The sequence below is a fragment of the Oncorhynchus tshawytscha genome, linkage group LG06 (assembly GCF_018296145.1).
Source record: "Oncorhynchus tshawytscha isolate Ot180627B linkage group LG06, Otsh_v2.0, whole genome shotgun sequence".
NCBI classification, from domain to species: domain Eukaryota; kingdom Metazoa; phylum Chordata; class Actinopteri; order Salmoniformes; family Salmonidae; genus Oncorhynchus; species Oncorhynchus tshawytscha.
The window spans coordinates 24,302,283-24,323,220 of NC_056434.1; the positions used below are offsets into that span (position 1 = coordinate 24,302,283).

General features: G+C 42.6%; 2 protein-coding genes across 4 annotated transcripts in view; one reads left to right on the forward strand and one right to left on the reverse strand.

The window, feature by feature from the left end:
* Window positions 1-13: 13 nt before the first annotated feature.
* LOC112252293 (zinc finger protein 276) lies at window positions 14-11,755 on the reverse strand. Its single transcript, XM_024423407.2, has 11 exons — window positions 11,149-11,755; window positions 10,697-11,012; window positions 10,534-10,580; window positions 10,086-10,427; window positions 9,827-9,908; window positions 9,647-9,730; window positions 9,332-9,448; window positions 9,122-9,197; window positions 8,903-9,020; window positions 8,279-8,378; window positions 14-935 (listed from the first exon to the last, which is right to left on the reverse strand). Exons 1-11 carry the CDS (start codon window positions 11,417-11,419, stop codon window positions 668-670), a joined length of 1,821 nt encoding a protein of 606 aa, XP_024279175.1. The 5' UTR covers window positions 11,420-11,755; the 3' UTR covers window positions 14-667.
* Window positions 11,756-12,283: 528 nt separating this feature from the next.
* The window catches only part of LOC112252294 (VPS9 domain-containing protein 1), a 29,510-nt gene continuing 20,855 nt past the window's right edge, over window positions 12,284-20,938 (forward strand). For 2 of the 3 annotated variants that reach the window (XM_024423409.2, XM_024423410.2), the window contains exons 1-12: window positions 12,284-12,440; window positions 12,840-12,912; window positions 13,613-13,792; window positions 13,875-14,037; window positions 14,369-14,483; window positions 16,669-16,731; window positions 17,123-17,175; window positions 17,704-17,791; window positions 17,896-17,981; window positions 18,098-18,564; window positions 18,644-18,773; window positions 19,926-20,131. In XM_024423409.2, the coding sequence (XP_024279177.1) occupies window positions 12,294-12,440; window positions 12,840-12,912; window positions 13,613-13,792; window positions 13,875-14,037; window positions 14,369-14,483; window positions 16,669-16,731; window positions 17,123-17,175; window positions 17,704-17,791; window positions 17,896-17,981; window positions 18,098-18,564; window positions 18,644-18,773; window positions 19,926-20,131 (1,771 nt within the window). In that variant the 5' untranslated portion in view covers window positions 12,284-12,293. The remainder of the gene's footprint in view (window positions 12,441-12,839; window positions 12,913-13,612; window positions 13,793-13,874; window positions 14,038-14,368; window positions 14,484-16,668; window positions 16,732-17,122; window positions 17,176-17,703; window positions 17,792-17,895; window positions 17,982-18,097; window positions 18,565-18,643; window positions 18,774-19,925; window positions 20,132-20,938) is intronic. The other variant, XM_024423408.2, reaches the window with a different exon arrangement.

Here is a 20,938-nt window from a genome sequence, read left to right on the forward strand (position 1 = left end):
CTGAATACTTTCAGAATGGACTGTGTGTGTGTGTGTGTGTGTGTGTGTGTGTGTGTGTGTGTGAGAGAGAGAATTATATGGGGCTACAGGCACACCCGTGGACTGTTACTGACGTTTGGCTTCCTTGAATCATGACAACTTGCCTTCCTTCATGAACAATATATGTATGGGGGAGTTTGAAAACTTGGTCTTTGTCCTTCCATGAAGAATATACTTGGCTAGCTACATGATAATGTTGCCTTAAGGATATAATTATAGAGCAGTACAACACTAAAATAAGTATCACACAGCTTACCTGGCTTTGAAAGAGGATCCGCTAGCTGTGCTCCTTTTAGACGTACTGTACACTGTGTATAGATGACGTATAACTTATTAACCTTATTCTCTACCTCAAGTTAATTAGTCACATTAGCCATGACCATTTTACACCAGAGTCCTTATAGACCAGGGGTCAGCAACAGGTGGCTGGCGGGCCAAAAACATCCCGCAAGTGATTTTTTTGCCTTAGTTGTGGTCCATTTGCAGTTGTACAAAGTTATAATTATGTACTGGCTCTTTGACCATCCGCTCAGACAGAAATCGCCCCGCAGCTGAATCTAGTTCCCTAGCCCTGTTAGACTTTGTGGTTGTTATATCTCCTTGAGGGTCACAGGCCTAATCAAGTTGGTCAACTGGTGAAAGGGTTCAGTGCCCCAGTCTCTGTGATGGTCTCTATGTTGGTGATAGCAGGGTTGGAGGGGCTGTCGATGTTTCCTCCAGCAGCTGCTAGTGTGAGGGGATGCACCATAGACATGTGGACGTTGAGGTTGTGGGCCTTCTCAAAGCGCTTTCCACACAGCTTGCATGCAAATTCCAGATCAGCTTCTGCCTTGTGTTTTGTCATGTGGTACTTTAGCGATGCTCTCTGGCGGCACTGGAAACCACACACTTCGCACCTGAAAGTGAAGATAAAAAGGTTTAGTGAGGCCATAACCAAACAACAAAATGCTCATCCAGAAGCCGCGCTCCTAGTGGTCAGGGACTTTAATGCAGGAAAACTTAAATCTGTTTCACCTCATTTCTATCAGCATGTCACATGTGCAACCAGAGGAAATAAACTCGAGGCCACCTTTACTCCACACGCATACAAAGCTCTTCCTCGCCCTCCATTTGGCAAATCTGACCATAATTCTATCCTCCTGATTACAAGCAAAAACCAAAGCAGGAAGTATTAGTGCTGATAGAAATGAGGTGAAACAGATTTAAGTTTTCCTGCATTAAAGTCCCTGACGCGCATAATATAGAAGTGGTAAGATGACGCAAATGCTAAGCTACAGGACTGTTTTGCTAGCACAGACTGGAATATGTTCCAGGATTCAACCAATGGCATTGAGGAGTATACCACATCAGTCACCAGCTTCATCAATAAGTGCAATGATGACGTCGTCCCCACAGAATTTGTACGCACGTATCCCAACCAGAAGCCATGGATTACAGGCAACATCCTCACTGAGATAAAGGCTTGGGCTGCCGCTTTCAAGGAGTGGGACACTAAGCCAGACACCTTTAAGAAATCCCGCTATGTCCTCCGATGAACCATCAAACAGGCAAAGTGTTAATACAGGACTAAAATTGAATCCCACTACACCGGCTCTGATACTCATCGGATGTGGCAGGGCTTGCAAACTATTACGGATTACAAATAGGTGTCCAAACCTTTGACTGGTACTATATATGATGTGGATATAGTACATGTTGGATTGTACATGTGGATAATATGTTGGATTATGAATAAGGTGACTGACTGATTTTCATGCAGTGGACCTTAAGTAAAAAAAAAAAAAATAGTGTAGATGAGCTAATTGACTTCTATGCGCGCTTCAAAGCAAGCAACACTAAAGCATGCATGACAGCACCAGCTGTTCCGGGATGACTGTGTGATCACGCTCTCTGTAGCCGATTTGAGCAAGCAACAGGTGAACATTGTGGAATCATGGAATCATGTAGTAACCAAAAAAGTGTTAGACAATTCAAAATATATTTTATATTCTTCAAAGTAGCCACCCTATGCCTTGCGGACAGCTTTGCACACACTTGGCATTCTCTAAAACCAGTTTCATGAGGTAGTCACCTAGAATGCTTGAAGGAGTATCCCACATACAGTATGCTGAGCAATCGTTGGCTGCTTTTCCTTCACTCTGCAGTCCAACTCATCCCATTTGGGTAGAGGTCGGGTAATTGTGGAGGCCAGGTCATCTGATGCAACAAGCACTCCATCAGTTTCCTTGGTCAAATAGCTCTTACTCAGCCTGGAGGTGTGTTTTGGGTCATTATCAGGTTGAAAAACAAAAGATAGGGAGACTAAGCGCCAACCAGATGTGATGGGGTATCACTGCAGAATGCTGTGGTAGCCATGCTGGTTAAGTGTGCCTTGAATTCTAAATAAATCACAGACTGTGGCATCAGCAAAGCACCCCCCACACCACCTCCTCCATGCTTCACGTTGGGAACCACACATGCGGAGATCATCCGTTCACCAAGAATCTCAAATTTGGACTCATCAGACCAAAAGCACAGATTTGCACTGGTCTAATGTCCATTGTTTGTGTTTCTTGGTCCAAACAAGTCTCTTCTTCTGATTGTTGTCCTTTAATAGTGGTTTCTTTGCAGCAATTCAGTCATGAAGGCCTGATTCACTCAGTCTCTGAACAGTTGATGTGTCTGTTACTTTTATTTGGGCTGCAATCTAAGGTGCATTTAACTCTAATGAACTTATCCTCTGCAGCAGAGGTAACTCTTGGTCTTCCTTTGGTGTGAGAGCCAGTTTCATCATAGCGCTTGATGGTTTTTGCAACTGCACTTTAAGGAACTGTCAAAGTTCTTGAAATGTTCCGTATTGACTGACCTTCATGTCTTAAAGTAATGATGGACTGTAGTTTCTCGTTGCTTATTTGAGCTGTTCTTAGCATAATATGGACTTGGTCTTTTACCAAATAGGGCTATCTTCTGTATACCACCCCTACCTTGTCACAACACAATTGATCGGCTCAAACTCGTTAAAAAGGAAAGAAATTCCACAAATGAACATTTAACAAGGCACACCTGTTAATTGAAATGCATTCCAGGTGACTACCTCATGAAGCTGGGTGAGAGAATGCAAAGCTGTCAAGGCAAAGGGCAACTATTTCGAAGAATATTAAATATATTTTGATTTGTTTAATACTTTTTTGGTTACTACATGATTCCATATGTGTTATTTCATAGTTTTGATGTCTTCTATTATTCTACAATGTAGAAAATAGCAAAAATATAAAAAAATCCTGGAATGAGTAGGTGTGTTCAAAGATTTGATTGGTACTGTACGTGAGAATGCTGTTCATTGACTACAGCTCAGCGTTCAACACCAGTGTCCTCAAAGCTCATCACTCAGCTAAGGACCCTGGGACTAAACACCTCCCTCTGCAACTGGATCCTAGACTTCCTGACGGGCCTCCCCCAGGTGGTAAGGGCAGGCAACAACACATCTGCCATGCTGATCGTCAACACGGGGGCTCCTCAGGGCTGCGTGCTCAGTCCCCTCCTGTACACTATGTTCACCCACGACTGCGTGGCCAAGCACGACTCCAACACCATCATTAAGTTTGCTGACGACACAATGGTGGCAGGCCTGATCATTGACAACGTTGCGACAGCCTATTGGGAGGTCAGAGACCTGGCAATGTGGTGCCAGGACAACAACTTCTCCCTCAACGTGAGCAAGACAAAGGAGCTGTTCGTGGACTACAGGAAAAGGAGGGCCGAGCATGCCCCCATTCACATTATCAACAGGGCTGTAGTGGAGCAGGGCGATAGCTTCAAGTTCCTTGGTGTCCACATCACCAACAAACCATCATGGTCCAAACACATCAAGAGAGTAGTGAAGAGGGCACGACAACAACTATTCCCCCTCAGGAGACTGAAAGGCATTTGCATGGGTCTTCAGATCCTAAAAAAGTTATATAGCTGCACCATCGAGAGCATCCTGACTGGTTGAATCACTGACTGGTATGGCAACTGCCCGACCGCAAGGCGCTATAGAGGGTAGTGCGTACGGACCAATACATCACTGGGGCCAAGCTTCAAGCCATCCAGGACCTCTATACCAGGCGGTGTCAGAGGAAGGCCCTAAAAATGGTCAGACTCCAGCCACCCAAGTTCTAGACTGTTTTCTCTGCTACCGCATAGCAAGTGGTACCCGGAGAGCCAAGTCTAAGTAAAAAAAGGCTCCTTAACAGGGCCTAGCACCAAGCCATATGAATGCTGAACAGTTAATCAAATGGCTACCCGTACTATTTACATTGACCACCGTACGCTGCTGCTACTCGCTGTTTATTATCTATGCAGTCACTTTACCCCTACCTACATGTACATATGACGTCAATTACCCCAAATAATCCGTTCCCCTGCACATTAACTTGGTACCGATCCCCCCCGATATAGCCTCGTAATTGTTATGGTGGGTTAAAAAAAACAACTTTATTTAGCAAATATTTTCTTACTCTGCATCATTGGTTAAGGCTTGTAAGTAAGCATTACATGCTAAGGTCGACCGATTTATGATTTTTCAATGCCGATACTGATTATTGGAGGACCAAAAATAGACGATACCGATTTCAAAATCGGCCAATTTTTATTTATTTATACATTTGTAATAATGACAATTACAACAATACTGAAAACTTTTATTTTAACTTAATATAATACATAAATAAAATCTATTTCGTCTCAAATAAAGGAAACATGCTCAATTTGGTTTAAATAATGCAAAAACACAGTGTTGGAGAAGGATGTAAAAGTGCAATAGGTGCCATGTAACAAAAAGCTGACGTTTAAGTTCCTTGCTCAGAACATATGCAAGCTGGTGGTTCAATATTCCCAGTTAAGAAGTTTTAGGTTGTAGCTATTATAGGAATTATGACGCAACTATTTCTCTCTTATACCATTTGTATTTCATATACCTTTGACTATTGGATGTTCTAATAGGCACTTTAGTATTGCCAGCCTAATCTCAGGAGTTGATAGGCTTGAAGTCAGAAACAGCGCTGTGCTTCAAGCATTGCTACGAGCTGCTGGCAAACTTAGTAAAGTTTGAATTAATGCTTACAAGCCTGCTGCTGCCTACCACCGCTCAGTCAGACTGCTCTATCAAATATGAGCCTTGGGTCATTAATATGGTCAAATCCGGAAACTATAATTTCGAGAACAAAATGTTTATTCTTTCAGTAAAATACCCTAAGTCTAAATATTGCTGTTACATTGCACAACCTTCAATGTAATGTAAATTAGTTCGCAAAGAGCCAGGTGCATATACCGTGACTCTGCTTGCACTTGACATAATTTCCCTAGTTAATAATGCCTGCTAACATTAATTTCTTTTAACTAAATATGCAGGTTTAAAAATATATACAGTTGAAGTCGGAAGTTCACATACACCTTAGCCAAATACATTTAAAAACTCAGTTTCACAATTCCTGACATTTAATCATAGTAAAAATTCCCTGTCTTAGGGCAGTTAGGATCACCACTTTATTTTAAGAATGTGAAATGGCAGAATAATAGTAGAGAAAACGATTTCTTTCAGCTTTTATTTCCTTCATCACATTCCCAGGGTCAAACGTTTCTGGTAGCCTTCCACAAGCTTCCCACAATTAGTTGGGTGAATTTTGGCCCATTCCTCCTGACAGAGCTGGTGTAACGGAGTCAGGTTTGTAGGCCTCTTTGCTCGCACACGCTTTTTTAGTTCTGCCCACAAATTGTCTATGGGATTGAGGTTGGGGATTTGTGATGGCCACTCTAATTCCTTGACTTTGTTGTCCTTAAGCCATTTTGCCACAACTTTGGAAGTATGCTTGGTCATTGTCCATTTGGAAGACCCATTTGCGACCAAGCTTTAACTTCCTGACTGATGTCTTGAAATATTGCTTCAATATATCTACATCATTGTCCTACCTCATGATGCCATCTGAAGGTGAAGTGCACCAGTCCCTCATGCAGCAAAGCACCCCCACAACATGATGCTGCCACCCCCGTGCTACACAGTTGGGTGGTAATTCTTCGCTCTTGCAAGCCTCCCCCTTTTTCCTCCAAACATAACAATGGTCATTATGGCCAAACAGTTCTATTTTTCTTTCATCAGACCAGAGGACATTTCTCCCAAAGGTATGCTCTTTGTCCCCATGTGCAGTTGCAAACCGTAGTTTCCTCCAGCATCTTCACAAGGTCCTTTGCTGTTCTGGGATTGATTTGCACTTTTCGCACCAAAGTATCTCTAGGAGACAGAACGAGTCTCCTTCCTGAGCGGTATGACGGCTGCGTGGTCCCATGGTGTTTATACTTGCGTACTATTGTTAGTACAGATGAACATGGTACCTTCAGGCATTTGGAAATTGCTCCCAAGGATTAACCAGACTTGTGGAGGTCTACAATTTGTTTTCTGAGGTCTTGGCTGATTTCTTTTGATTTTCCCATGTCAAGCAGAAGCACTGAGTTTGAAGGTAGGCTTTGAAATACATCCACAGGTAAACCTGACAAATAATATTTCATTTGAGGGTGTCACAAATCAAAAGAGTACCACGCGCTCTCCCAAAAGCTTGGATGGAGAGTAAAACACAGAAATTCAGACAAACAAAGAGGTAATGGATTGCATTCAAATATGTCACAAAGCTTACTTCATATTCAATGTTTTACTGCATCAGGGATTTCGGCACAGAGGTATATATATGTCCTTATTAAGTCCCAATTCCTCCTTCCATTAATTCTTATTAACCCAAATCATACCACATTCAGTGCATTCGTAAAGAATTCTGACCCCTTGACTTTTTCCACATTCTGTTACGTTAGCCTTATTCTAAAATGTATTAAATTGTTTTTTTCTTTCATCAGTCTACACACAATACCCCATAATGAAAAAGCAAATGTTTTTTTTATTTTTTTTTACATTTGTGCACATGTATAAAAATAAAAAACACAACATGTCACATTTACATGAGTATTCAGACCCTTTACTCAGTACTTTGTTATAGCACCTTTGGCAGTGATTTACAGCCTCGAGTCTTCTTGGGTATGACGCTACAAGCTTGGCACACCTGTAATTGGAGTTTCTCCCTTTCAGATCCTCTCAAGCTCTGTCAGGTTAAATGGAGAGCATTGCTGCACAGCCATTTTCAATCGTGTTCACTTCTGCGTTGTCTTGGCTGTGTGCTTAGGGTTGTTGTCCTGTTGGAAGGTGAACCTTCGCCCCAGTCTGAGGTCCTGATCGCTCTGGAGCAGGTTTTTAATCAACGATCTCTGTACTTTGCTCCATTCATCTTTCCCTCGATCCTAACTAGTCTCAAAGTCCCTGCCGCTGAAAAACATCCCCACAGCATGATGCAGTCACCACCATGCTTCACCGTCGGGATGGTGCCAGGTTTCTTCCAGATGTGACGCTTGGCATTCAGGCCAAAGAATTCAATCTTGGTTTCATCAGACCAGAGAATCTTGTTACACATGGTCAGAGTCCTTTAGGTGCCTTTTGGCAAACTCCAAGTGGGCGGTTACTGAGGGGTGGCTGCTGTTTGGCCATTCTACCATAAAGGCCTGATTGGTGGAGTGCTACAGAGATGGTTGTCCTTCTGGAAGGTTCTCCCATCTCCACGAGGAACTCTGGAGCTCTGTCAGAGTGACCATCGGGTTCTTGGTCACCTCCCTGATCAAGGCCCTTCTCCCCCGATTTCTCAATTTGGCCGGGCGGCCAGCTCTAGGAGTCTTGGTGGTTCCAAACTTCTTCCATTTAAGAATGATGGAGGCCACTGTGTTCTTGGACTTTCAATGCCGCAGAAATGTGGTACCCTTCCCCATATTTGTGCCTCGACACAATCCTGTCTCGAGCTCTAACGTATAATTCCTTAGACCTCATTCCTTGATTTTTGCTTTCACATGCACTGTGTGACCTTATATAGACAGGTGTGTGCCTTTCCAAATCATGTCCAATCAATTGAATTTACCACAGGTGGACTCCAATCTAGTTGTAGAAACATTTCAAGGATGATCAATGGAAACAGGATGGACCTGAGCTCAATTTCGAGTCTCATAGCAAAGGGTCTGAGGCTGTAATGTAACAAAATGTGGAAAAAGGAAGGGGTCAAAAGACTTTCCGAATGCACTGTAATCGAAGACTTGGCTACAGTCTGACAGACTCATCAGTGCTTGAACCCCTCGCAACACATAAACCAGCAGAACCTTGCCTCCTGATATAAGCTTTATGTCCCTCTGTACTTACTGTAGTGGCTTGACCCCTGAGTGGCGCATCTGGTGCACAGACAGGTGCTTCCTCTGCTTGAAGGTCTGACCACACTGGTCACAGATGTAGTTCCTCACCTCTGGAAAAGGGTCAAACTTAAAGGTCCAATGCAGCCGTTTTTATCTCAATATCAAATAATTTCTGGGTAGCAATTAAGTACCTTACTGTGATTGTTTCAACTAACATTGTCGCAAAGACCAATTTCTCAAGCAATAATTTTGCGTGGACTGTTTGGGAGTGGTCTGAGTGGGGAGGGGAAAACCAAAAACTATCTTACTGTCAGAGAGGTTTGAAACTCTATTAAATAATTCACTGGCTTGTGATGTCACTAGACAGGCCAAAACTCCATCCCACCAAAACAGGCGGTCTTTTCAAACAGCTCTTACACTAAAAGGCCATCATAATTTTCACAATTTCACAGTATTATTATACAAATATAAAACAGGAAAATCATATTTGACTGCACTGGGCCTTTAATACAAGCACACAAACATCTCTCATGTTGCGCCCAAACAGCACCCTAATCCCTATATTGTACTATATGTTTGACCATGGCACAAAGAAATTAGCCTTAGTCCTCAGTATTAGCCAGTCCAAACCTACCTGTGTGGATTAGTTTCACGTGTCGCTGCAGGTAGCGGTCAATCATGAAGACCTTGTTGCAGCCAGGGTGAGGGCAGGGTCGCTCACGGATCTCTTCATGGTGTTCCTTAATGTGTTTCTGTACCCCACAGATAAAAACAGCCCTCAGAAAACACTTATGTATTAATAGAAATGTTCATAAGAGGATAAGCAGTGCCGTAAGGATAACTTGTATCTGACCTTCATGCCGTCTGCTCCTCGGTACACAGCTGAGCAGCCTTGGTATGGACATTTGTAGATATTGGGCAGCTCCTCTCTGAAAACAAAAAACAAACATGGATATTTCACATGTATTACTCTCCACAACCAGCTACACTCCAATTCAAGATTTTAACATCTGTTCTACTACAAAGATCTGGTGCTTTGGCCCTCGGACAGCTTCTACCGTACCTTTCTGACTTGATTGGCTTCTTCCAGCCAGGCTTGGGTCCTGGCTTCTTTCTAACTTTAGGCTCCTTGGGAGTTTTTGCTTCTTTTCTTCTGGTTCTCTTCTTCGGGGAGGCAACTCTGCAAGCCATGGGAAAGGGGAGAAAACACTCATGCATTTGCTGCCCTTTTTTCCGCTACCAATTTTTCTCTTATAAGTGCTCTTATGTCCACTTATGTGTTACTATGTTATTACTGTGTGTATCAATAAGAATTGTTCCATGTACATTATTTTGCTTTGATATGCAAAATAGCTGGAACCCACATCAATCCACTCACTTCTTTTCTGGGTATGGTTCAAATAATTCATCAGAGGATCCACTTTTCCTTTTATCTTCCAACTCATCCTCACTGGACATGTTCCTAAGGTTTCACATGAACACACACAGCCTATAGTTTAACCAATCTGAACTTCCCAGAACTGTAAAACTTGAACCATGTGTGTCATTGTTGACTCACCGGTCATATAGGTCAATGTCACCTGTCCTGTCCATGAGTGGGGCAGGTGCAGGGCAGGGTTTCTCCTTAGCAAAGAGAAATTCTAGGAACAAGAGGGTCAAACAAATTAATTTGGACTGGCACCAGACCTTAAGATGGTAACCACCTACAAAGAGTCACATTTCAATGCAGTCAAGACTATACTTAATTGAATACCGAAATTAAATACGGTGTGTTCCCGTTTCTCAGCGTAACTTTGAGGCACCAAAAGCTGTCTCACCATCTGCACTGGTGGTAGTAGCATCAGTGTTGATGGAACTCTGAGTCTGTGGGGTAGCACCTGGACTGGCCAGGGGCATGGTGGTGTTGACAGGGTTTCGGTTCCCTCTGGGCTGCTCCTCAGCTTCCAGTAGGGGATCGCACCCAGTATGTCCAGGATTTGCTCTGGTCTGTGTGTCCATCATGTAACTATGTCCAGCCACACACTCCCAGACAGCCCTTACTGAGCCCAAGCACTGCCCCTCTAGCACTTCTTTCAGGTCAGGGCAGGAGCGGCAGTCTCCTGCATGGTGGTGGGCCCAGGACACCAGGCTGTGGAGACACTTGGGATCGGAGGGGATGGCTGGTTGTCAGGTTGGAGGAAAGAGAAATGGGACATTTAGTAAGGGGTTATCTCTGCGTATCAAAATCTGGTAATCATCTTGTCCTGATGGAATGTATCTACTTACACAACAAGCTGGGACACACTGTTGATTGAGAGCACTCTGAACTTTTCCTGAAACCAAAATCAACATCATGTTTTGGTTTCACTGCTCATTACTGACCCTCCTATAGGTTTACAATAGCCACTCTCTACCCTGTGACATTACAGTTGCTCACATTTGTCCTCACCTGTCTCTGGTGGGCACATTCACAGATGGCAAGAGGTTTACCCTCTGCAGAAATGTGAGCAGGATAGTGTGGCACTTGTAGAATTTTGTGTGGCAGTTCTTGCAGACGAATTGTGAGAGACGTGGGTCACGGTTCAGTGGCACTCCCACTAGGCGCTGAAAGTCTGTGTAGAAAAGCAGGGGCGACTGGGCTGGCTCTGTCTGGTCAGGGACCCCCTCCAGCTCTCCAGGCCACTTGTCAAAGGCATGCCGCAGCCTCCGAGGTGAGAACTTTCCATGACAGAGTCGACAGAATGCAGTGCTGAGTCTGCCCATACCTGTAGGAAGAGTCAAAGAGGTTGCATTTGAGAAAGTGTAAGAGCTGATCCTTTACCCTGTGGAAATAAAAACACATGACAACCGTCATTAACCTCAATCTAGACTGATCTGTCAAGAATTTTGCAGGGGACTCACCTGATTTCTTTGATCTATTCTCTGAATGCTCCTCCCCTTCTATCTCCACAACTGACACGGTTGTGCTCAATTGTAATCTTGCAGATCTGTCACTTGGACCAACATCCTCGAAACCTCCATCACATGCAACTGATGGTGGAGTTGTTTTCACAGCATTTTTTGGTCTTTCTCGTCGCTCAGCAGGTTTCTTGACCCCAGCCACTGACTGAGTCTGGCTTCTCTGTCCTGCTGCCACATCGGTTAGCCGCGCTCGTCTCCCTCGCTTCTTCATTACACAGAGTCCGTAAGAAAAGTCCTGTCAATATAATGTGGCAGTAGCTTTCAAAGTAACTTGAGTCTTACATGGGGAGCGCTGTTATCAGTATAGCTGTTTAAAACCCAAAGTTGATTTGAAACCTGCAGCTGCGACTTCCAATGAGGAGAACACGATTCGCCTCAAATTCTAGCAGTCATTTGTAGTTTTAACATTTAGTTGGTTGGTGGTTTAGTAAAATATACATAGTCGATTTAACAGTAACACAATATCGTAAAGCACGAACAGGAAGCGGTTTCTATTGAAACACGAAACCCGGAAGTAGTAAAAAATAATAATAATAACGCAGATAGAACAATAAGACAGATATTTCACCAGATGTATAAATGTGAAGCATCCGGTTGGCGGTTCCACTCACTACCAAATATGGTAACAAGAGGTAGGCCACTGGCCGGCAGTGGGAGAAGATGAACGAGATGGATTTTGACCGACATTCTGCAAATGTTCTCATCAATGAAACATTTGATCTCACTACAGTTTTATGTTACCAACACTAAAATTGGTTACGAACAGAGTGGACAATTCTTTGTAGACTTTACCCCTTTTAATAAAAAATCGCTATGTTTAGGAGTGCAAAGGGCAAGTTGAGTTCTTGCACACGCGCACTTCACAGAGTAGGCGTTCCCTATCAATAGTAGAAAACGTTCCAGAAGACAGCAATAGGCTCTTTCTCGCTCATGCTCGGCACTGACCCCTCCCTGCTTGTTCATCCCACTAAGACTATTTGTTTCCCATTGGATCTGACAGGCTGTGTTCTATCTTGGGTTAGTTTAAAAAAAAAAAATCTGTAGCGCCATCTTGTGGCTGTTGAAATATATACTTCCGTTCGTTCATGCAAAGTTTACATCCGGAACGATTGGTCACAACAATAACAACCACCACCACCATGGCAGCAGCTGGCGCTGACATGAAGCCCCTTCAGCATGCCATGAAAATAGCTAAAGTGGCTATACAATTGGACGCAGGGAACCGACATAAGGTATTCTAATGTCAAGTTTACGAAAAAAGATTGAGTCAGAGTGCAGTATAACTTCACTATGCTGCAAATCCTGCCTCCAAAATATATATATATATTTACTGCAATATGTTTTGTGTGACTGCAGTTACAGTATAATTGCAGTTCGACTGCAGTTCGGCGTCCAAAATACCACATCCAACAGCAGTTTCAAAACTGCGATCTTTTTTTGTAAGGTTTGATTTAGAATTACAGTGGTGAACGAGTTTTATAGCCACGAAATATGCTTCGTTGATGACGTAAACAATGCAGCATCACTTGTTACAGTAGCTAGTTGGCATAATGTGCTATTATCTCTGTTGTAATACTGTTATGTTTCTACAGTAGCCTAATTGTAAGTTTACAGCTTTCTTTTTTCTCTAGGAAGCTTACTGTGAATACTTGAGGAGTATCAACTTCATCACCCACTCACTTTTGGAGGATGCTGTATCTAGGCGTAAGATGAGGACAATATTCCATTATGCAAAACTAAATACATCTCATTTCATTCAAGAGGTGCTCTGTAGATAAGATGTGCTTTCAGGATGGGACTGTAACTACATCTTTATGCCTGGCAGTCACTGAGCATAAAGACATCTAAGCTCAATCAAGATACTATGACGTTTGTCATCTCTTTCTCCACTTCACTCAAAGCTGCCAAGGCAGGTCTATAAGTCATTTTAGAACAGTATTTCCCAACCCTGGTCCTTGAGTACCTCCAACAGTAAGCAGTTTCATTGTAGCCCTTGACAAACACACCTCATTCAACTCATTGAGGGCTTGATGATTAGTTTAATCAGCTGTGCTTGTCCAGGGTTACAATAAACATGTCTACTGTTGGGGGTACTCGAGGACAAGGTTTGGGAAACACTGTTTTAGAAGGTAGAAAATAAACAATTGAACAAGTCCAGGAGTAAGTAGTTGACTGTGTTTGTTTGTAGACAATCACAGGATTACCTCACACATTGATTAATTTACTCCCTCCTGAAATAATCAACAACACTAAAGGATGACTGTATCAACCTCGATGATGTAGATACTGAGATTTAATCATTTCTTAGCATCGATTGTTTTAATTTAGTTGTAGTGGGAAGTGGTTACCAGTTGTAAAATGTTGCTTTTCTCTTCTGCTATTTTGATTTTCTTTACTCATCCAGAGGGAGAGATAGTAGAGGTGGAAAAGATGTTGAGGCTGGCTGAGCAGTGTTTGGAGAGAGCCAAGTCCTCCTTCATAGGAAGGAGAGATGAACCTGCAACCCCTATCTCCTACACGACACCTATCAACTTGGCAGCACTCAGCCTGACCACAGCCTTAGCAGTAAGCCCTGGAAAGATTGGTAAATATATTTAGCCCCAAATTTTGCAACGTTTTCAAATGACTTTTTCCCGAAACGTGTCAACCTCCTGTCCCTCCTCCAGTTTCGCCACAACCACAAGAGCCGGTTATTTACTCGGGGCCTAAATATAACCCCAGGCCTGGACAGCGCAAAGTTCTCTCTGAGGGTGGAGGGGAGGTCATCACCTTCCTGTCCCCAGAAATCTTCCAGAGTTTGCAGATAGTGGAGTCGCAGGATACCAGGAAGTGAGTTGTTGTCGGAGAAACTGGGGACTAAACAATCAAGGGACAAAAAGGAGAGTTCTAGAAATAGCCACTCTGTGAAATAGAAGGATGCTCTCTGTTTACAGTATTCATGAGATGCCTACATCAGAAGTCACTCTTATCAATGAATGGTTGTCACCGTAGAACTTTGTTAAATTGTTGAAGAGGTCGATGATTAATACAGAGTTGATTTAATACAGAGTATTCAAATAGTGCAGAACTGAAATTCACATTGTAAGCCACCGCAGTCATAGACTTGATATATTTTATACCTTTGGTAACATGTGACTAAACATTTTTGTATGTATTAAAGGGAGCTTACACCCATAGAGGAGGCCTCGCGGTTGAACCAGAAGTTGAAAGAAAATTATGAAGCTCGTCTGGCCCGACTCCCCCCTGCACAGGCCCGTACACAGAAGACTTCCCTGGTCAGTCTTTGTTTGTGTGTTATTCACTTATACCAAAGAGACACCACATTTAGTTTAACCAAACTTTACATTGCAACCATGATTTTAGAATATCCCCAAAGTTGGATAAATTTAGGGATCTTGTAAATTAACTGGCTGCTATTTTAATTCACAGTTGTGTGTCAGATTACAGTAGAACACTGAAGCAAAGTAGAAAGGTTGTGAGATTCACACAGCTGTTATATCCACTACAAATGAGTTTGTCACACACACATGAGTACCATCTGATGTTGGTATGAGGCAGAGTTGGATCCAACAAGAACTCAGCATCATGTTTCTTCTACATTAATTATGTCCATCAGTTCTGGGACGCTATGGTGGGTATTTAGAGCTGTAGACTTGCAGAAAACTGTTTTGAATGAAGTAGACTGATAACATGGAAATAAGAAATTATTCATGCTTGACGCAAGTGTACTCATTGATTTATCTATTTCATATTTATTTTTAAATATAATACTCTGGGTTTTGCATTGAAGCACAATCGCATGCATGCACGAGACTAGTGGCATGTGAATCCATACAAGGTTCACGCCCCTTCAAGGTGATTAGGGAATCGATTCGTTTGGACTTTATTTGGCGCGCCACACGTTCTTTTTGGATTCGAGTTTTAGTTGAGAAATCAACAGGATTAGTGACTCACTCTACGGTTAGAGATTGAGTCGAAATACCGTCAGAATACAAACTACAGCTGGCAGTTTTTTTTTCTTCCTCTTCATGATCGCGTTGTCGTGTCCTTCAAGGAATACTAGTTTGGACTTTTCCACGCGTTTTAGTCGCTTAGAACAAAAAAAAATTACACGACTTAGATGCAAAGAATGTTTCGGCGACATAACGGCCAAATGGATCTGCGGGCTCAGTGGGAAAAACTGAAGGAATTTGTGAAGGTACTTTTTATGTCCGTGTAGTTTCAATTACGTTTTACAACTGGGAACTCGGAAATCTCAGATTTTAGTGCGTTCAAGAGTACTCTTTTCGAGGTTCTCAGTTGTCGTGAAAGCACCAGTAGCACAGACTACTGCACATGTACTCACAGGATGACTAGTAAGCGTTACACTGTAAGGTCTACAACACCTGTTGTGTTCGGCGCACGTGACACACTTTGATTCGATTTAGTAGTAGGATGTTCCCAATTAGTTTTTTATATATATATTACACAAACGTATGTGGACAACCCTTCAAATGAGTGGATTCGGCTATTTCAGCCACACACACAATCGAACACAGAGCCATGCAATCTCATTCGACAAACATTGACAGTAGAATGGCCTTACTGAAGATCGCAGTGATTTTTCAACGTGGCACCATCATAGGATGGTCTTGGGCTTTTGACCATTTATTTGTATTCCTCATGTCTAACTCATTGTTAGAAAAAGTTTGGTCCAGTTATATATTTACGAGGTATTATACATTGAGTGTACAAAACATTAAGAAAACCTGCTCTTTCCATGACTTAGCTTTCACCTGGATTTACCTGGTCAGTCTATGAACCCTTATTGATGTCACTTGTTAAATCTGATTCAATCAGTGTAGCTGAAGGGGAGGAGACAGGTTAAATAAGGATTTTCTTAAGCCTTGAGACAATTGAGACATGGATTTTGTATGTGTGCCATTGAGGTTGAATGGGCAAGACTAAATATTTAAGTCCCTTTGAACAGGGTATGGTAGTAGGTGCCAGGCGCACCGGTATGTGTGTCAAGAACTGCAACGCTGCTGGGTTTTTCACACTCCACAGTATCCCGTGTGTATCAAAAATGGTCCACCACCCAAAGGACATCCAGCCAACATGACACAACGCGGTGGGTCAATCATTTCTTGTGCTTTTTGAGGTGGAACGACCCAGTAGAAGTGACCTCTCCAGGAGCTTACTCAAGTGCAATCACTGACAACCCTTAACCAATGAAGTTGTTGTTCAGACCCCGATGAGCCATATATGCAATCAGCCAACAGTCAGCCTACCTCAGGCAATTACTGGTTGTAGTGTTGAGGTGATAACATTTTATGTTTACCTTTTCAACTAGAATTCTTCCTCCTGGGAAATATTACTTGTCTTATCTCTCTCACAATGTAATTAGGACATTTCTGACATGTAACATCTCTAGAAGTAGTCTGGAAATGTAAAATATTAATCAATTTTCTTTCAATGCAGACACTCTCTCTTCAGAGGCAGATGATGGAGAACCTAATCATTGCCAAGGCCAGGCAAGATGCTGTATCCTTCTGCTAATTTGTACTTTCGGGGTCAGTTTGATATTATATAAGTCAATTGGGTAAGGAGTTAATTGGGTAAGAATGTCCACTCGATTAAGTTACACCAGGATCCAAATTATGGCATCATGGCTGAATGAGTCTTACCTGTGATCCTTGGTAAACACATTCCAGACACCCCATGTTATGTCTCCTGTAACTGAGTCATAAGAGGACCCTAAAGTTACATCTATTATAGTGACTGACCTGTTAGTGTTGTTTGAAAGTAGCTACCTTTTTGAGAGAATTTATCCTATTGGTTATCCATGGGGATAGGCATGTAGCTTTGGGGTGAGCTGCTGTTTTATTTTTAGATCCAGTGGACATTTGGGAAGGGTTCCTTAATACGTGTGAAGCTACAAAGGAAGATGGAGGAGAGGAGACTGCGGCTGCAGGAGGAGGCCAACAGGTGAGCATTTGTCCCCTCTGACAGTAGAACTTGGTACACATCACAGTTCAAGACTGTTGTATGGCTTTACAGTCTAACCGCATAAGTAATGTCTGTAGTATAAGTGCTGCTACTTTGTAGGAATTGGAATAAGAACAGAAACCTGACACTTGTGTATTTGCAGTTAAGTTTAGAATACTTCAGAACCATCTCCCCTCATTAACCACTCAATCCACCCTTAATTTAAGTCTTCTGATATGTAGTATGAAAGTAATTGAAATGGTGCTTGGAGCTGAGCTCCAGTTGCATCCATGTATCTGAGTAAGGGCTACTGATTGGCACAGGGGTCTAAGGCACTGCATCTGAGTGCTTGAGGCGTCACTACAGACACCCTGGTTCGATTCCAGGCTGTATCACAAGCGGCCGTGATTGGGAGTCCCATAGGGCCCAGCGTTGGCCGGTGTAGGCCGTCATTATGAATAAGAATCTGTTCTTAACTGACTTGTCCAGTTAAATAAAAAAAAATCAACGTGTCTATGCTGTATGCAGGAGATTTGCCGCATCTGGAACAATTACTGCAGAAGAACAGGAGCAACGTGTTTTGTACACAAATGTTTTGGAATATGAACAAGATCATGTGAGTTCAAAGTGCAGTGACAACTTGACAAGTCATTGTATCGATAAGTGAACTTTAGTGTTTCCTGTCGAGTTGTCCTCATCCTGTGTATGTTTGACTTATAGGACTGGCCCAAGCTATGGAAAGCCAACATTAAGAAAAATCCTGATGATTCCACATTGGTGTCCGGCCTTGTTTCATGTCTTCTCAGGTACTAAACACGAGGCCGCACAAGGCAGTCCTAGTTCTATAATTTTCCATACATAATGTTGCTTAATTTCCTTTTGAATAGAGGAGTCATTTTTGTGTGCTTTGTGTGTATCCTAGCTGTCCAGACCACCCTGTGATGATGTTACTGAAAAGGCTCCAGTACAGAGTTTACAACAGGCTCTACCCAATCGTGAGTAAGAGTCTCCCTACAAGTCCTGCCCTGCCTATGAAACCCTCCCACAGCGCCCAGAGCCTGTTGATGTCAGACTCTCATCAGAACGTGTCAAAATCCGAAGTGGGCCACAGTATGTCCTCCGATGCCTCTCTCAATATCTCCTTCTCACATGACCATATTGCTAACGAGGAGGATAGTGATGGGCCCCATACACTGGACAGGGAGAATTCGTTTGAGGATCTGGAGCAGTTTCTGACACAGCTGGACTGGGCTCCATCACATGGGGACCCTGACGTGACCTTTGAACAGTCACAGTTGGATCAGGAGGAGCCTCTCGTTCAAGACTTGGAGATGCGTGATCTCAAAGAACACCTCAAGGCTATTGTGAAGGACATCCATATTGCCATTGGTTAGTATGACTGTTAAAATGTAGACCTCGTGTTTTCTAATTGTTGAGGGAAATGTATGAAAATAACTTTGTGTTGCAGATCAACTGCTGTCGCTATGTCTTCTCTCCTTTGAGTGTCTGAACACAGCCAGTTCTAAGGACCTGTGTGTGGCCAGCATAGAAGAAGCCTTCTTCACTCCCCTCTGGAGCTCTTTGTTGGCTCTCTTCAGGTAATCTTCTCTTTTTTTTTTTTTGCAGCTATGATCACATGCCCATATTTTGTGGCAAAAACTAGTGATTGGGGTTTTGAAATAATTTCACTATTCGAATAGTATCATGCATTTCTGTAGGATATTTGAATTACATGTGGGTTTTTTTATACATCTTACGGTTTTAACCTAAGGACTGCTGGCACTCTATTGCTTAAGCTGCGGAGGGGGCAGTGTGTGTGAGAGGGAGAGCAGACAAAGGGAGCAGGAGAGGCGCCAAGGCAACTCGGTGACAGCCAAGACTAGCTAACTTGTAGCAGCCACAATGTTATTTATCATCCCATATAACAGTGCCTGTCTTGACTAGAGTAGCCTAGAGAAGCTAACCATATATAGTTAACTAGGCTAATTGAGGCCATATGCCGCTTTCTCCCCAACTCCATTCAGATAAAACAACCGCTTACCTGTTGGTTGCTCAGTGGTAGCCTACTCCTTCTCATTTCGCTAACTTTTCATTCTGTGATTTTATTGCATCTTGCATTGCGTTAGTGAACTATCACTCCACTTGCTACACTTTAAGCCTCTGCTGAATTTAATTAGCTAACATAAACAACAAGATACACATGTGAAGGTTACCAGTTGGCTAGCTGTCTTTTTTATGGGGTGCACGTCATAAAACCTACATTGAGAAGTTTGTTTTATTAAATTAATCATTTTAAATGTCATGGTATATCCTATATGTAACAATGTCACATGGATTTGTTATTTACGTTTAGAAAAGGCATTTTCGGTGTTAAAATAGGCCTACAAAAATAACACAAGAATTTGAATACTAACGTCGGTTCGGATATTTGATATTCAAATAACCGTGCACATCCCTAGTAAAAGCTTCTTGTTTGCAAAAGGAGTTGGATGTCAGGCAGTGGTCGATAGATGGCGTCGGTATGCTACAACTATAAACTGTTCTCTCTTCTCCTATTAGCCTGCTGCATGGTTGATTATGTGTATCAGTGTAGTGAGATGATTAACAAACCTGTGATTCAACCGTTCCTTGATGTATTCAATCTGTCCATTTAGAAAGGTAGTTCTGTGTGAAGCTGGTGTCAGTCATGTCACACTACTTGTTGATTTGGCATGGTTACCTCTTATTTCTTTGTGTCCTGGACTATGAAGGAAGGTCCACAGAGAGAGGGAGCTGTCCTTTGAGTCCAGTATGAGGCTGTATCGGGATGCCTCACCTGGTGATGTTGGTGTCCCATCGAAACTGTACCCCCAGGACCCTGTCATGCTGCATGGTTCCTACCCCTATGACTCGGCAGTGCAAGAGCTTCGCTTGCTGTGCAGAGATTGCTGTCCCCAGAGAAAGCTGGAGTGCATTGGTGAGTGAGACCCTCAAGACCCTCACTGGACAATGATAGTGTGGGAAGTGTTCTTTACATTTCTCATACCGCAGAAGCATTTAATTGGGTGGAAAACCCATGTTTCTCTGCTCCAATAACATCCCATACACAATGTTCTTTTATTTCAGACAGGCTGGAATCTGTTTTGACTTGTTTGTGTGATGTTATTGATGATTTCCATATGCCTACAGTTGGAAGCTTACATATACCTTAGCCAAATACATTTAAACTCAGTTTATTCACAATTCCTGACATTTAATCCTTGTAAAAATTCCCTGTTTTAGGTCAGTTAGGATCACCACATTATTTTAAGAATGTGAAATGCCAGAATAATAGCAGAGTGATTTATTTCAGTTTCTCTTTATTTTATCACATTCCCATTGGGTCAGAAGTTTACATACTAATTGAGTGTATTTGGTAGCATTGCCTTTAAATTGTTTAGCTTGGGTCAAATGTTTCTGGTAGCCTTCCACAAGCTTCCCACAATAAGTTGGGTGAATTTTGGCCCATTCCTCCTGACAGAGCTGGTGCAACTGAGTCAGGTTTTAAGGCCTCCTTGCTTGCACACACTTTTTCAGTTCTGCCCACAAATTGTCTATGGGATTGAGGTCAGGGATTTGTGATGGTCACTCCAATACCTTGACTTTGTTGTCCTTAAGCCATTTTGCCACAACTTTGGAAGTATGCTCGGGGTCATTGTCCATTTGGAAGACCCATTTGCGACCAACTTTAACTTCCTGACTGATGTCTTGAGATGTTGCTTCAATATATCCACATAATTGTCCT